The sequence below is a fragment of the Rousettus aegyptiacus genome, unplaced genomic scaffold (assembly GCF_014176215.1).
Source record: "Rousettus aegyptiacus isolate mRouAeg1 unplaced genomic scaffold, mRouAeg1.p scaffold_m13_p_10, whole genome shotgun sequence".
NCBI lineage: Eukaryota > Metazoa > Chordata > Mammalia > Chiroptera > Pteropodidae > Rousettus > Rousettus aegyptiacus.
The window spans coordinates 24365937-24377942 of NW_023416285.1; the positions used below are offsets into that span (position 1 = coordinate 24365937).

At 34.2% G+C, this 12006-nt stretch overlaps 1 protein-coding gene across 1 annotated transcript in view; it reads right to left on the reverse strand.

The window, feature by feature from the left end:
• The window catches only part of LOC107508816 (glutamyl aminopeptidase), a 73040-nt gene that overhangs the window by 21337 nt on the left and 39697 nt on the right, over positions 1-12006 (reverse strand). Inside the window, exons 10-11 of the mRNA XM_016140824.2 lie at positions 11815-11966; positions 5867-5946 (exon numbers count right to left, since the gene is read on the reverse strand). Coding sequence (XP_015996310.2) covers positions 5867-5946; positions 11815-11966 — 232 coding nt within the window. The remainder of the gene's footprint in view (positions 1-5866; positions 5947-11814; positions 11967-12006) is intronic.

Consider the following 12006-nt stretch of genomic DNA (forward strand, 5'->3'; position numbering starts at 1 on the left):
TACTGTGATTTTTCTCACTTTATAGATGAGGAAGTTGAGATCCAGGAAATTAATAGTTAGAGACTTTCCAAGTTCATGCTTCTTTCAGAACAGTTGTCAACTGCAAAAATACTCTTGGGTTGTTTGGTTACATAATGAAGTAAGTAGGACTAAAACCTTGATGCCCATTCCAGATAGAGAATAGAAGTAACATATTTTTATCTTCTGTGTGTGTGCACGTGTGTGTGTGTGTATCTTTCAATATATTCACACTCACAAACACACAATACACATAATGGAAATTTATTGATTTTATGATTAGTAATCTTTTTCATTTTGAAATATAAACATCTTTTTCTTTTATATATGAAAATGTAAATTTCATGGTCACACAATACTCTATCACTCCATCTATAAATTGCTTTGTTTTGTTTCTTGCTAATTTTATGGACAAAGTATTGAATGAATTATTTCCGAGTAAGTGCTCTTTCTAGAAAATTGTAATTTTTTTTCTTTTATTATTTTTTTTGATGGTAGAGAAGACAGATAATTACCTTTTAAAAATTTTATCCATAGGCTATTTAATTTCAAACCAAATAGATTTCAGTAACAGAGCACACATAAGAGTTCTCTAATATATTTTACATAAATAATTATAACAAACTTTAGACAACGAATCAGCTTCTGATAGCCTGAGATTCCTAGGGCAGGAAACATTTTCTTTGGTGATAAAAATGCTGTGTTGCATTAATCCTTATGTGAATTATTTTTCAGTGTGAAATGACAGCTTCTATCTTGCTAAATTTTGTGTATTAATAGTAAAAAGTTGAAGGGTACTTTTTACTAATGACACACAAATCACACTTGCAGAGAGCTATAAACTTCAAGTAGGATGCACTGTCAGGATTTTGGGTCAAGGAAGAAAATTTCAATCTCTGAAACTAAGACTAATGCGAAACATTGTAAAATGGATTGGTTATCCATTTGTGGTAACGTACTCAATAAATTATTTATTCAAGAAAGTATTAATGATTGTATCCCACCTAAAACTCAGCACATGGCCTGGAGGATCTCTCAGAAAAAAAAAGTCAGTATTAATATGTAATATATAATAAACGGGAATCTGAAAAAATGCAATCTGACTACCATGATGAAGGATTATCATTGGTAGTGGTTTTGGTGATTAGGAAGAAATAATTGGGAAGGAGATTTGGATAGTGAAGACCTGTCAATGTGTCTCCGGTCTTCCCAGGGAAATAGGAACCCAAGTATGTTCCAGATCTTTTAAGAGATCAGCTCTTACAGAGAACAATGTATGTGGCAGAGACTTATTAGTTCTTTACCACACTATTCCCTTTTCCTCCTGGGTACACAGATACACTGTTATTTATTAACTTCCCTTGTAGTTAGGTGGCAATATATAATTGAAAACTGGCCATAAATATGGGCAAAAGTAATAAATGCTCTTCTAGCCTGACCTCTCCATTATCTTCCTCTGTTTTCTGTACAGATGCAAAAGATTCAGAAAGGGGAGTCCAAGATTCAGGGGGTAGTACACCCATAAAAATAAAGAAGACAAGATTTCCAAGTAATTATTTGGAGAAGAACCTCCCTGGGAGAGATGGCATGTCAAGAACACTTCCATTGTTGGATGAACGAGAAATTTTCATTGCATGGAGATACTATTGATAATTTCTAAATGCAATAGATTCCCAGTTGATGCAATATATAAGGCTATCCAAACTTGATGACATCTCTGAAATAATCCATCTACCTTAACTCTCTCTTTATTCTAATTAAGTAAACTTTCTTCCTGGAAACAGATAACCTAATTAGCTGACGTGAACATCCTGGTTCACCTTGGCCTGTATATTTTTCTTTGTGTAAATTAACAAATTAACATTCTTATATGTTTGGTTTATGTGAGTAAATCTTCCAAGACTTGGTTGACCAGGGCGGAATTAATGAAACTGAGCTTCTAATCCTGCAAAACTGAATTCATAATGATTCAATTAAAATTCAAACATTCCACATGGTTCAACTTGAAAGAATGAAGTCTCTCACTCTCTGTTATTAAATTTACAAATAGATCTCCATCATTATTTTGATATAAGACATTTAATTATACTATCAAATTTTAGTGGTAGTTAGAATTTGGCTATCTAAACCATCCAGAATGGATCCTGAAATCTGAAAGCATTAGGAAGACAATCATCACAAAGTCTGTACCCTTTCTTATGTCCTAGACCCTATGTGTTTGGGAATGCCTATTTTAATATATTATATTTTAGAAAGATTAGTTATTTGATATCATGTGATAAGTTTCAATTCTTCTAAATGTTAGAGAGAGGCAGATTAAAAACAAAAAGGTGGTGTACTACTAAACGTAGATGCACTGTCAACAGCCAAAATGGTGGCTGATACTAAAGATAGAGGCATAATTAAAGTATACACAGGTAACCTCTAAAAGCACAGCTTTTATGGGGGCAAATAAGCCTTAACTATGCAATGACTTACTAAACTCTTTGTAAGTCTTAGGATGTGCACAGCACCTTGTTGGGAGTAGGGTAGACAGTGGACAAAAACTGTGATGTGTAGTTTCTATCTTCAAGGAGCTTATAATATACTTAAAAAAAAAAAAAAGACAGAGCATGTTAAGCTTAAACAATGATACTGTTTAAAATATAAAGTAATAGTAAATAAAACTGACAGTATAAAATATACTATGGATGGCAAGAGAAGAAATTTCTTAGGGCAAGTTAGAATAGCCAGTGATAAAGATCTTCGTTTGTTATAAATTATATGTTTAATTTTTTTTTAATGTTTAAAATATTACATACAGAACAAATGTAAATAAAAGACCCAGGGGGAAGTCCCACCAGTGCCTGGGAAATTTCTAACTGATGAATCATCAAAGAAACCAAGGGGAGGGAGGTAAGGCTGGTAACCTGAGCTGATCGCTCATTCAATACACTCAGGACTTGATGTCATCTGCGCTCTGAGATGAGAGTTGAAGATGTTCCCAAACAGGAAACTGGGAACTTAGCGCATAGCCTAAGAATGGAGCAGGCACTTTGAAGTAGAAAGGGATGTCTAATTTGCTTTTGGCTAAGTGACCAGTCATGATTCTGAAGTTTCAGATAAAAATAGATTTGTCATCAAAGCTCTGTGGACATTAGAGCTCATTCATTCATTCAATAAACAATTACTAGGTACCTGAAGGAGATAGAGTTAACCACAAACAACAACAACAAAATAAGCTCCATTTTCTCAAGGAATATTCTCTGGGGAGGGGAGAGACAGGTAAGTCAAGAGTTATAGGGGGAAAAAAAGTATCCACTGTAATGACAGAGGTGCTGTGAGAGCCCTGAGCTCACATGCTGCCATTTTCCATGGTAGGGGGCTTTTAGCCTCCTTAACTCCAAGCTTAGATTTCTTCTTATAATCTTCCCTGAACCCTCAAATCTGAGCCAGCGCTTCTCCAATGAGCACCCTTATTTATTCCCACACGAGGCACTTATTAAAATTGCCTGCTGACCGTCTGTACCCTCTCTGGACAGTAATCCACAAGGTAAGGATTGTGCTTTTCCCCCCTCACCATTGTGGCCATACTTCCCCCGGTGTCTGGTGCATAAGTTAGTTCTCAATAAGCACTTACCTGAAGAGCTAGTTAATTTTTGAATTAATTAAGGATTAAATTTGTTATTCAAATATTCTGTCTAATATCTACATAATACAGATAAGAAAAATGTTTATGGTGTTAACTCTTGAAATTTATTTTATAAAGCATTTAAACTTCAGTTATCTGGAAAATTCACTCATGGAAAACTCATTACATAAAAATGCTGGGTAAATTGTGTTAGTGTAGATGTATTATTCGTACTTTTAAATTTGTAAACAGCAAATTGGGTAGGTTCTTACAACCATCAATTAACCAATGGTGACCAACAGGGAAAATATGTGATAATAGTTAAGCCAAACTTACTGAAAATCTCCCAGTTTATCAGTGCTGTTACACATTTTTAAAGGTGTATTTTTTTTCTATCTTCTCCATTTTCCTTTAGCAAATGTGCTTATGAGTAAGAAAATGCTCAGAGGACAGATTGGAGTAGATAGAGCTTTGTATCCAAACACAACAAGACAGAATGACATTGATCTGAGAATTCTGGAAGAATTCAGGAGAATTGTTGAACACAATAATTAAAAATAATTGTTAGCATAAATGACCAAGAGAAAGTTTTGTAAAAGCAACAGAAAGGGGTCTTACTTTGGCAATAACAAAGGTGGTAGAGATTACAGTAAAAGTAAAAAAAACACCAAAGAGTTTATAATAAAATTTTAAAACTCCAAAAGTGAAAAAGTCCTCCTGGATCCACACAAAACCTTATATACAAATATTTGTAGCAGCATTATTCATAATAGCCAAAAGGTAGAAACTATCCAAATGCCCATCAACGGTTAAATAAACAAAAGGTATTATATTAATATGATCTGAAAAGAATTTGGCAATAAAAAGGAATGAAATACTGGCACATGCTATAGAATGGATGTACCTTAAAAACATTATACTATGCGACATCCAGGATAGGAAAAACTTGAAATGTCACTTAGTATAATGTTTTATATGAAATGTCCAGAACAGGTTAACAGCTAAAGGATATGAAGTTTCTTTCTGAGGTGATTAAAATTCTCTAAAGTTGACTGTGGTGATGGTTACACACATCTGTGAATATAATAAGAGCCATTGGACTATACGCTTTAAATGGGTAAATTGCACAGCATGTGAATCAAACATCAATAAAAGCTGTCTTAAAAATAATCTACTGGAAATAGGGTAAAAATTTACTTGCTGGGGTAATATTACTAATTAGTATTTCAAAACGTTTTGCAGGAGCAAATAGGCATATGTAAATAAAGGACTTTTACTCTTAGGAAGCCACAGGTGAAAGTTCATGCCAAATGCTCTTCTGAAGCCAAGTCCTCATGAGATAGAGTGAAGAAGAGCCTCTTTTGTCTTAGATAAAAATGGTTTTGAAACACAAAACAAATACAATGGTTAAAGGATGAAAAGCAGAATTCTTCTGGAATGGGTGCTAAAAATGGCTTATTTATTATTTTTGAGTGATTTTAGGAGAGAACATACGACAAGGTCTCCTTGTTTTTAATACAACTAAAATTTTTCAAGAAATAAAAAGACAAATCAATGAAGATAGAATACAGAAATACATTTCAAATCAATTTAAGTGACTAGAACAGTCACAGCTGAATTTAACACAGGCAAGTGCCAAGTAATTCATTTAAAGAGATAGGTGGATACAGGTACAGATAGTGCCTTGAGCTGTTGGTGACAAGTTACAAATTAGAAAAGATAATTCAGAGTACTTAAATATTCTAATATGCTGATTTGGGAAATAATAGGTCTATGGTAACGACAGCATTTTTAAAATCAGGCTTATCACATAACATTTTAAGAAATTCAATGGCTTACTAATTTAATTTAAAGGAAGGAAGGAAGGAAAGTAGGAAGGAAGGAAGGAAGGAAGGAAGGAAGGAAGGAAGGAAGGAAGGAGGGAGGGAGGGAGGGAGGGAGGGAAGGAAAGAAGAAAACTTATAGATTGATCCTCCAGTGCTTTGGTATGTGACTCTTCTCCTTTGGAAATGGTTATTTATTACTGTGTCAGTCATGGTAAATCATTAAAAAGAATACTTCAAGGTAGAAAATTTCCACTGTTGTAGACAGGAATTTGTACTCATCAATAAATTATTTAAGAGATCTTTTTTAGCTAAAATTCCCTTTATAAGTTCCAGCTTTACTGTTATTTCTTTACATTTATATCAATGTGGTATATTAATCCAAAGAAGAAATAAATCAGTTAATGATATTTACCTCCTGTTTCTGACCTGTTGTAGAATGTAACGCTTGACACATTATCTTCAGTCCATTTAACTGGAATATTCCATGTGTAACTAAATTTTTTTAAAATAAAAATTTAACTTTTATTACTAAAAAATAAAAACATATGCAAAGTAAAAATAATTAAAAACCAACAATCATATTTCTTCATAAGTGATCATCCAGTGTATAGCACACAATTAATACAGTTAACACAACACTCTTTAGTAATGAAGATAAGCCCTGTAACTGCTTTCAATTTCTATACATCTTTACGATTTGGAACTTTGTATCAAAAAATTAGCCGAGGATGAAGATTATTTAAAAAAAATGCCTTGAGGCTTTGGAACAAAGATATTGCATAAATCTAACACATTATATGATAATATTGAGCATTCTCACACAGACTTGCACATACTCTAATATGCTATGGTTTCTGTCAAGGAACACAAAGCAGTCTTAGAATTTAGAAGACAAGCTTAAAATGCTGTAAAGGATACAACACATTTTAGAAACAATATTGAAATTATACCACCACCATCATCTCTTAAATTTTCCCATGCTCTTTAAACATCTCCTATTTAGAATCATGTGAACTGGCATGCTGCAAAGGAAATATCATCGGGCAAACATGTTTCAGAGGTTTTTATCATTTGCTTTAGCTACTTAGTATTTTTTTTTTGTGGAGCAAAGGGAAAAGGTTAGGTTTATATTTTGATGCAATATATATTTAACATTTTAGCCTTGAAATCTCATGAAAGAGGTTTTAAATGACTTTATGATTGTTTTTTTATATCATCTCCTATCAGTCAGAAAATACAGGAGATCTAGGAAGAAGAATTTGTTTTGAGGTTTGGGTTTCAACTAAAAGTTTTTTCTTCCTTCATCTACGATTGTTCAAGTCTCTAACAGGGTGAGAGAATGATATTTCCTGCTTTCAAGATATAAGACAATTTATATAACTCAGGGAGAATATATTTTGTCATCTACATGAAAGAAGTAATCTTTTGTTTTATAACTATTGAAATGTTAAGATTGAGCTTTTACTAGCTCTCTTGGAGGATATTATTGCAGTGAAACTTATTTGGTTTTAAGTTTTATAGAACCAATACATTATTGTTTCTTGGGTCCTGTAACAGACATTGTCAGTGCTCCATCCTCATCCCCTTGAGTCTCTTTGTCATTTTTGTACCCCACCTCTGGCCAAATTCCATTATTCTTTCCCTGCCAATACCCCACACTTGGGGCTCTCTATTAAAGGACAACCCTCTGGCTCCTGAGCAAGAAAAACCAAATATCCCTGGGAATTTGCATACTTGTATGCTGCGCTTAGCCAGTGATGGATGGGCATGAGAATCCCTCGCCTCATCTGTCAGGACCACTCTGAAGGATAGTCTCTAGATGCTGTCTTCTGTAGGACCTGCTTGCTATTGCACCTTTGCTGCTTGATTTCCCTACTTCCCAATCTCCTACCAGTTTTTCCTAGAAACACTTCCTAATGGGTCACTTTTACTTGAATAATCACCTCAGGATCAGCTTTTAAGGAAGATAACCTAAAAGTGATCTCTGTAGCTTCTCAACAGACATTTCCCCATCTGTAATAATAAAACACTCTAAAGTACTTTAAATAGAGCCAGCTACTTAGTAAATGCTCAATAAGCATTGCATATTATCCGTATAATGCTCTTTTAAACCCTGGTGCCCTCATACACAGTGTGGTTTCTGTTTTGAACGTCCTCAACAGCCAACCCCCTACACCAACTGACTCAGCTTAAATATCACTTTTTCCAGAAAGTCCTCCGTAGCCCTAGCTGCCCCACCACACCTTCTGACCCATCCATTAATTAAGGCTCAGCCTGTCAGTGGACACATATAACAGGAGAGAATAATTACTGTGAAACTTCCAAATGGAAGCTTGTTTCGCAAGAGAGGAATACTTATAAATTTTAATATCTGAAAGCTCCAGCAGTATTAAATTCATCCAATCTAATTTGCTAGAACATAAAACAGTAACTAACTATAAAGAAAACAGATTATGGTTATTAAATGAAACACTTTCTGAAACATCTTCTTCACACCCTATAATTCTCCTTCCTCATGTTATTCTAATTGCTACTGAATAATTGATCTGTGATGATTTATATATGTGACTATAAAATAAGGTCAATGAGATGATTAACAAATAGACAAAGCGGGTGAAGGGTCTTCTCAGTGGAGATCAAGCAGTGACGACTAGAGGCCACCTGGAGTGGAGGTTAGTACAAAATTCTCTACCCCAAATGTGTTAAGAAATTGAAAGAAGTGATAATAAAAATTAGCATGAGTGAAATTGGAATGATGTCCAGGGGACAAGCACCACCCTGTATTGATCCCATGTAGCCAGGATCCAGTCTAGGAGAGGGCTCAGCTGGGTAACGGGGGCTGGGGTGCTAACCCCAAAGGGGTACACCCAGGGGCTGAAGGACCTGAGATCCTGATTTTGTTTTCTTCAGTTGGGAGATGTTGTCATTTTAGAAACATATATAAAAATAACCATTTAGTTGTACAGAAATAGATATAGTATTAAGACTTTCGTACAAGTTGCATTTATACAAGCGTAATAAGTTTCTAAATCATCTGTTGTTTTACACATATTTTGTTAGCTTTTACAACATTTGAAATGTTTTAAAAATCTGGCGAATTATAGAAAATGACATATTTGATTTGTAATTTTAACTAAAATTATTAGAATATCTTAATTCAGTAATCACATTTGAATGTCTAGAAGAGTCTGCTTTTTAGTTTGATTCTTAATGTCTTTAAAATACCCAAGAAATTTGACGTACTATATTTATGAATTTTCATTGGTTAGATTCATAAAAGTATATAAGAAGGTTTTTTAAAATAAGTTTATAAATCTGTATCTTTAGATGTTGTATATTGAAATTACAAATGAAATTTAATAAAATCTTAAGTAGTGATGTCCAAAAGTTTCTTATAAATGACATATGCAAAAGGATTTAATTAATTGGATTTGTAATAGCTGTATAAATGCTTAGGAGAATTTCATTTTTGTAAGTAGTAAATAAAAATATCTTTAATCAAAAACTAGAAAAACTCCTGTTGAAAAGCCAGTTTCCTTCTCCGCCCTTCCCACAGGCCAGCACTTCTCAGAAGCATCTCCTTTTAAATGCCCCTGATTTTAGTTATTTTGGTCTAGCCCTGTAACTCTAAATATCTCTATTTTTTTAAAGATAGTATTTATTAACTCATCGATGAGAGAGCATGATTTAGTTACTTATTTACTGTCTTGTCCATTCTTCTTCTGACAGCCAAAATTTAATAAAGTAAAATTATTATTAGACTTTCTATAGGTTACAATTGTTCCTTTAAATAATATACTCATACTGCTATTTTTGTTTCATAAATACTAGTATTGCTACTCTCTCCTAATATAAAAGGAGGATATCCTGTGGAGTGTTGATAATTAACCAGCTTTGGGCTGGAGATATGTCTTATTTGCTGATTTCTATTAATTCACATTATGACCAATTTCAAACTACCACCAAGATGTCACTGAGTCAGGATTAGAACCAGGTCCAGCCCACGACCGAATTAGCATTCCAGCACTTCTTCCACATTTTCTCCCTCTTCCAGCTCCTTTCTTCTGTCAGCTGTTTTTTTTCTTGTTACAATGGTGATTGCTTATATTTACAATCTTTGCCACCATATGAAAATATTTGTTATCCATCAGTCAATTATAAAAGTTAAAAGCCAATAAATAACATTTATGAAATTATACTATATACAGAATGCTGGCCAAGAAGTGCGTTGGAGTTATATTTCCTTCTCTATGGACTGATTTTATGCCCACCCCCCGGGTCGCTTAAATAAAATCCCCCCTCCGCAAAACCCTAACGTAAGGATCAAATGGAATCCTTTTTCTTAGACTTTATCAATGGCATAAAATCATTCTACCTGCATCATATTTTTGAATCATAATTTTTACATAAAGCTTTTTATTATGGTTTTTCTCATTTTCTTCTTTCTAGTTGATCAAACTGATGGGCCTTCAACGCATTCTCAAATTTTTTCATCCTCTCAATCACTCTTTCCTGGAGATTGCCCAGTCATCTGCTCTTACTCACAGCGCCGTGAGCCCACTGGGTTGCTGTCAGCCTGCATTTCCTTTCATGGCTTTCCTAGGTTGGATGCACTATTCCCTGGATTCCATCTCTTCCTCTTTTTTTGATTTATTCATATTTTTATCTGCCCCTCCTCCAACCCCCTTTGAGTGTAGCCTTAGTAATTTTCTAAGTAGTACTATGCAGAAAGCATTTTCTGGCATTGCATGCCTGAAAACGTCTTTTCTGTGCTTTTATATTTGATTTAGTTCCACTGGGTAGAGAGTGAGAGGTTGAAAATATTTTTTGCTTCATCCTTTTAGATGATTGCTCCATTTATTTATGTATTTATTTTTCATTCAATTGCTGTGGAGAATACTAACACCACACTAACTCATGTATTCTTGTTTTCTGAAATTTCATGAGGATGTAGCTAGATATGTTTTTTATTTTTTCCTTTTGTACTGTGCATTCAATGAGGCCTTTGCATTGGAATCCTTATGTCCTTTATTATTTTTTGATATACTTTGCCCCTCAGGTTTCTCTATTTTCTTTATTGCAAGACTTCTATTAGTTGGCTACTATACTTTCTATATTTGTCTTCTCTTTCAAATTTGCCAGTTTTATGTGTCCGCCTTGTAGTTTTAGAGAATTCCCCAAATTTATTTCTAGTTGCTCTATTGAATTTTTGCAACCAAAAATTTAACCTTCCAGAGATCTTTTGTGTTCTCAGTTTTTCCTTTTAGTGATATTCTGCTCTTAATTAACGGGTATAATAGCTTCTTTGATCTCTGAATCTATTTCATAAATTTATTTTCTATTTCCTCAATTATGTTTCTCATAGAGACAGGTATTTTGTTTGTTCTTATAGGACTTTACCTTTTATGCTTTTAGATTTTTTTCCACGTGTTTTGTGTTCCTTGGTTGTCCATTTATATTTGAAAAAGAACTAAATTGATTACTCTTGGCGTCTCGTATGTAATCGCTCTACTGTTGAGACCAGAGGTGTATTTTTGAACAGGAAGCCTGATTGGGGCTCTGCGCATGCACGAGAGGAGCTGGTAGCTCCACCCATCCATCCTGCAAATGCCATAATGAAAAAAGTTTTTTCTAGGTGTCCCAACCAAAGGAAAATCCTTACCTCTCCTCTACTGTTTAGGTCAATTTTTTTAGGAAAAAAAACAAACAAACAAACAAAAAAAAAAAACAAAAAAAAACGACAACTCTTTGTCTTGGGTCTTTGCCAGACTTTTGAGAGCTCTGTATAGAGGACAGGATGGTAGTAGATGAAAGGAAAGTGGAGGGGGAGATCTGAATGGCACAATGTTATGAGTCTAGACTTCAAATTAATTGTCCTGTTTTCAGCCTCACGTCTCACTCTTGCCCTCCACTCTTCATACTAACAATGAGGCAAGAGCCTGTCCAGGGATAGGGAAGGTCAGCTTTCACGTCTACTGCAAGTCTTTTATTGGCTGCACCTTCCTCAATTTGTTTGTTTTTTTTTAGTCAATATTTCTCGTCTGCTTTTCTTCTTCCAGAATTTTATAATGCATATAGCCCCTTCCTTTATTTTCTTTGCATTTATTAGTTTATTTCTTTTAGCACTTATATTCCTTTTTTCAATCATTTCTGGGAAGAATAGGACTTGGATGCATGTGCTCAGTTTACCATTTCGAAGTGGAGACCAGTGAGCTATTTTTGGATGCTTTTGTTTCCCTAAAGATGCCACTCTTTTGTATTATCACCCCTCAGTCATATACTGAAGAGTAGGCACTAAGCAAATGGCCAGTATTGACATCAAATTTCCACTTTCTCTTGAAATGCATTCTTGATCCTTACCCAAGAGCTGAATGTGGCAGAGAAGAATTCGCTTTTGAATCTAACAGAAAGCGTTTCTGTGTGATGTTCCTTATATTTTTCACATTAAGTACAGGATAACCCATCTGTATGGTCCAGGTGTCCATTACTTCTTTCACTGGTAGATTACTTGCCTGAGATTGTAAAAAACATGGAGAATAATTAACAAGTAAG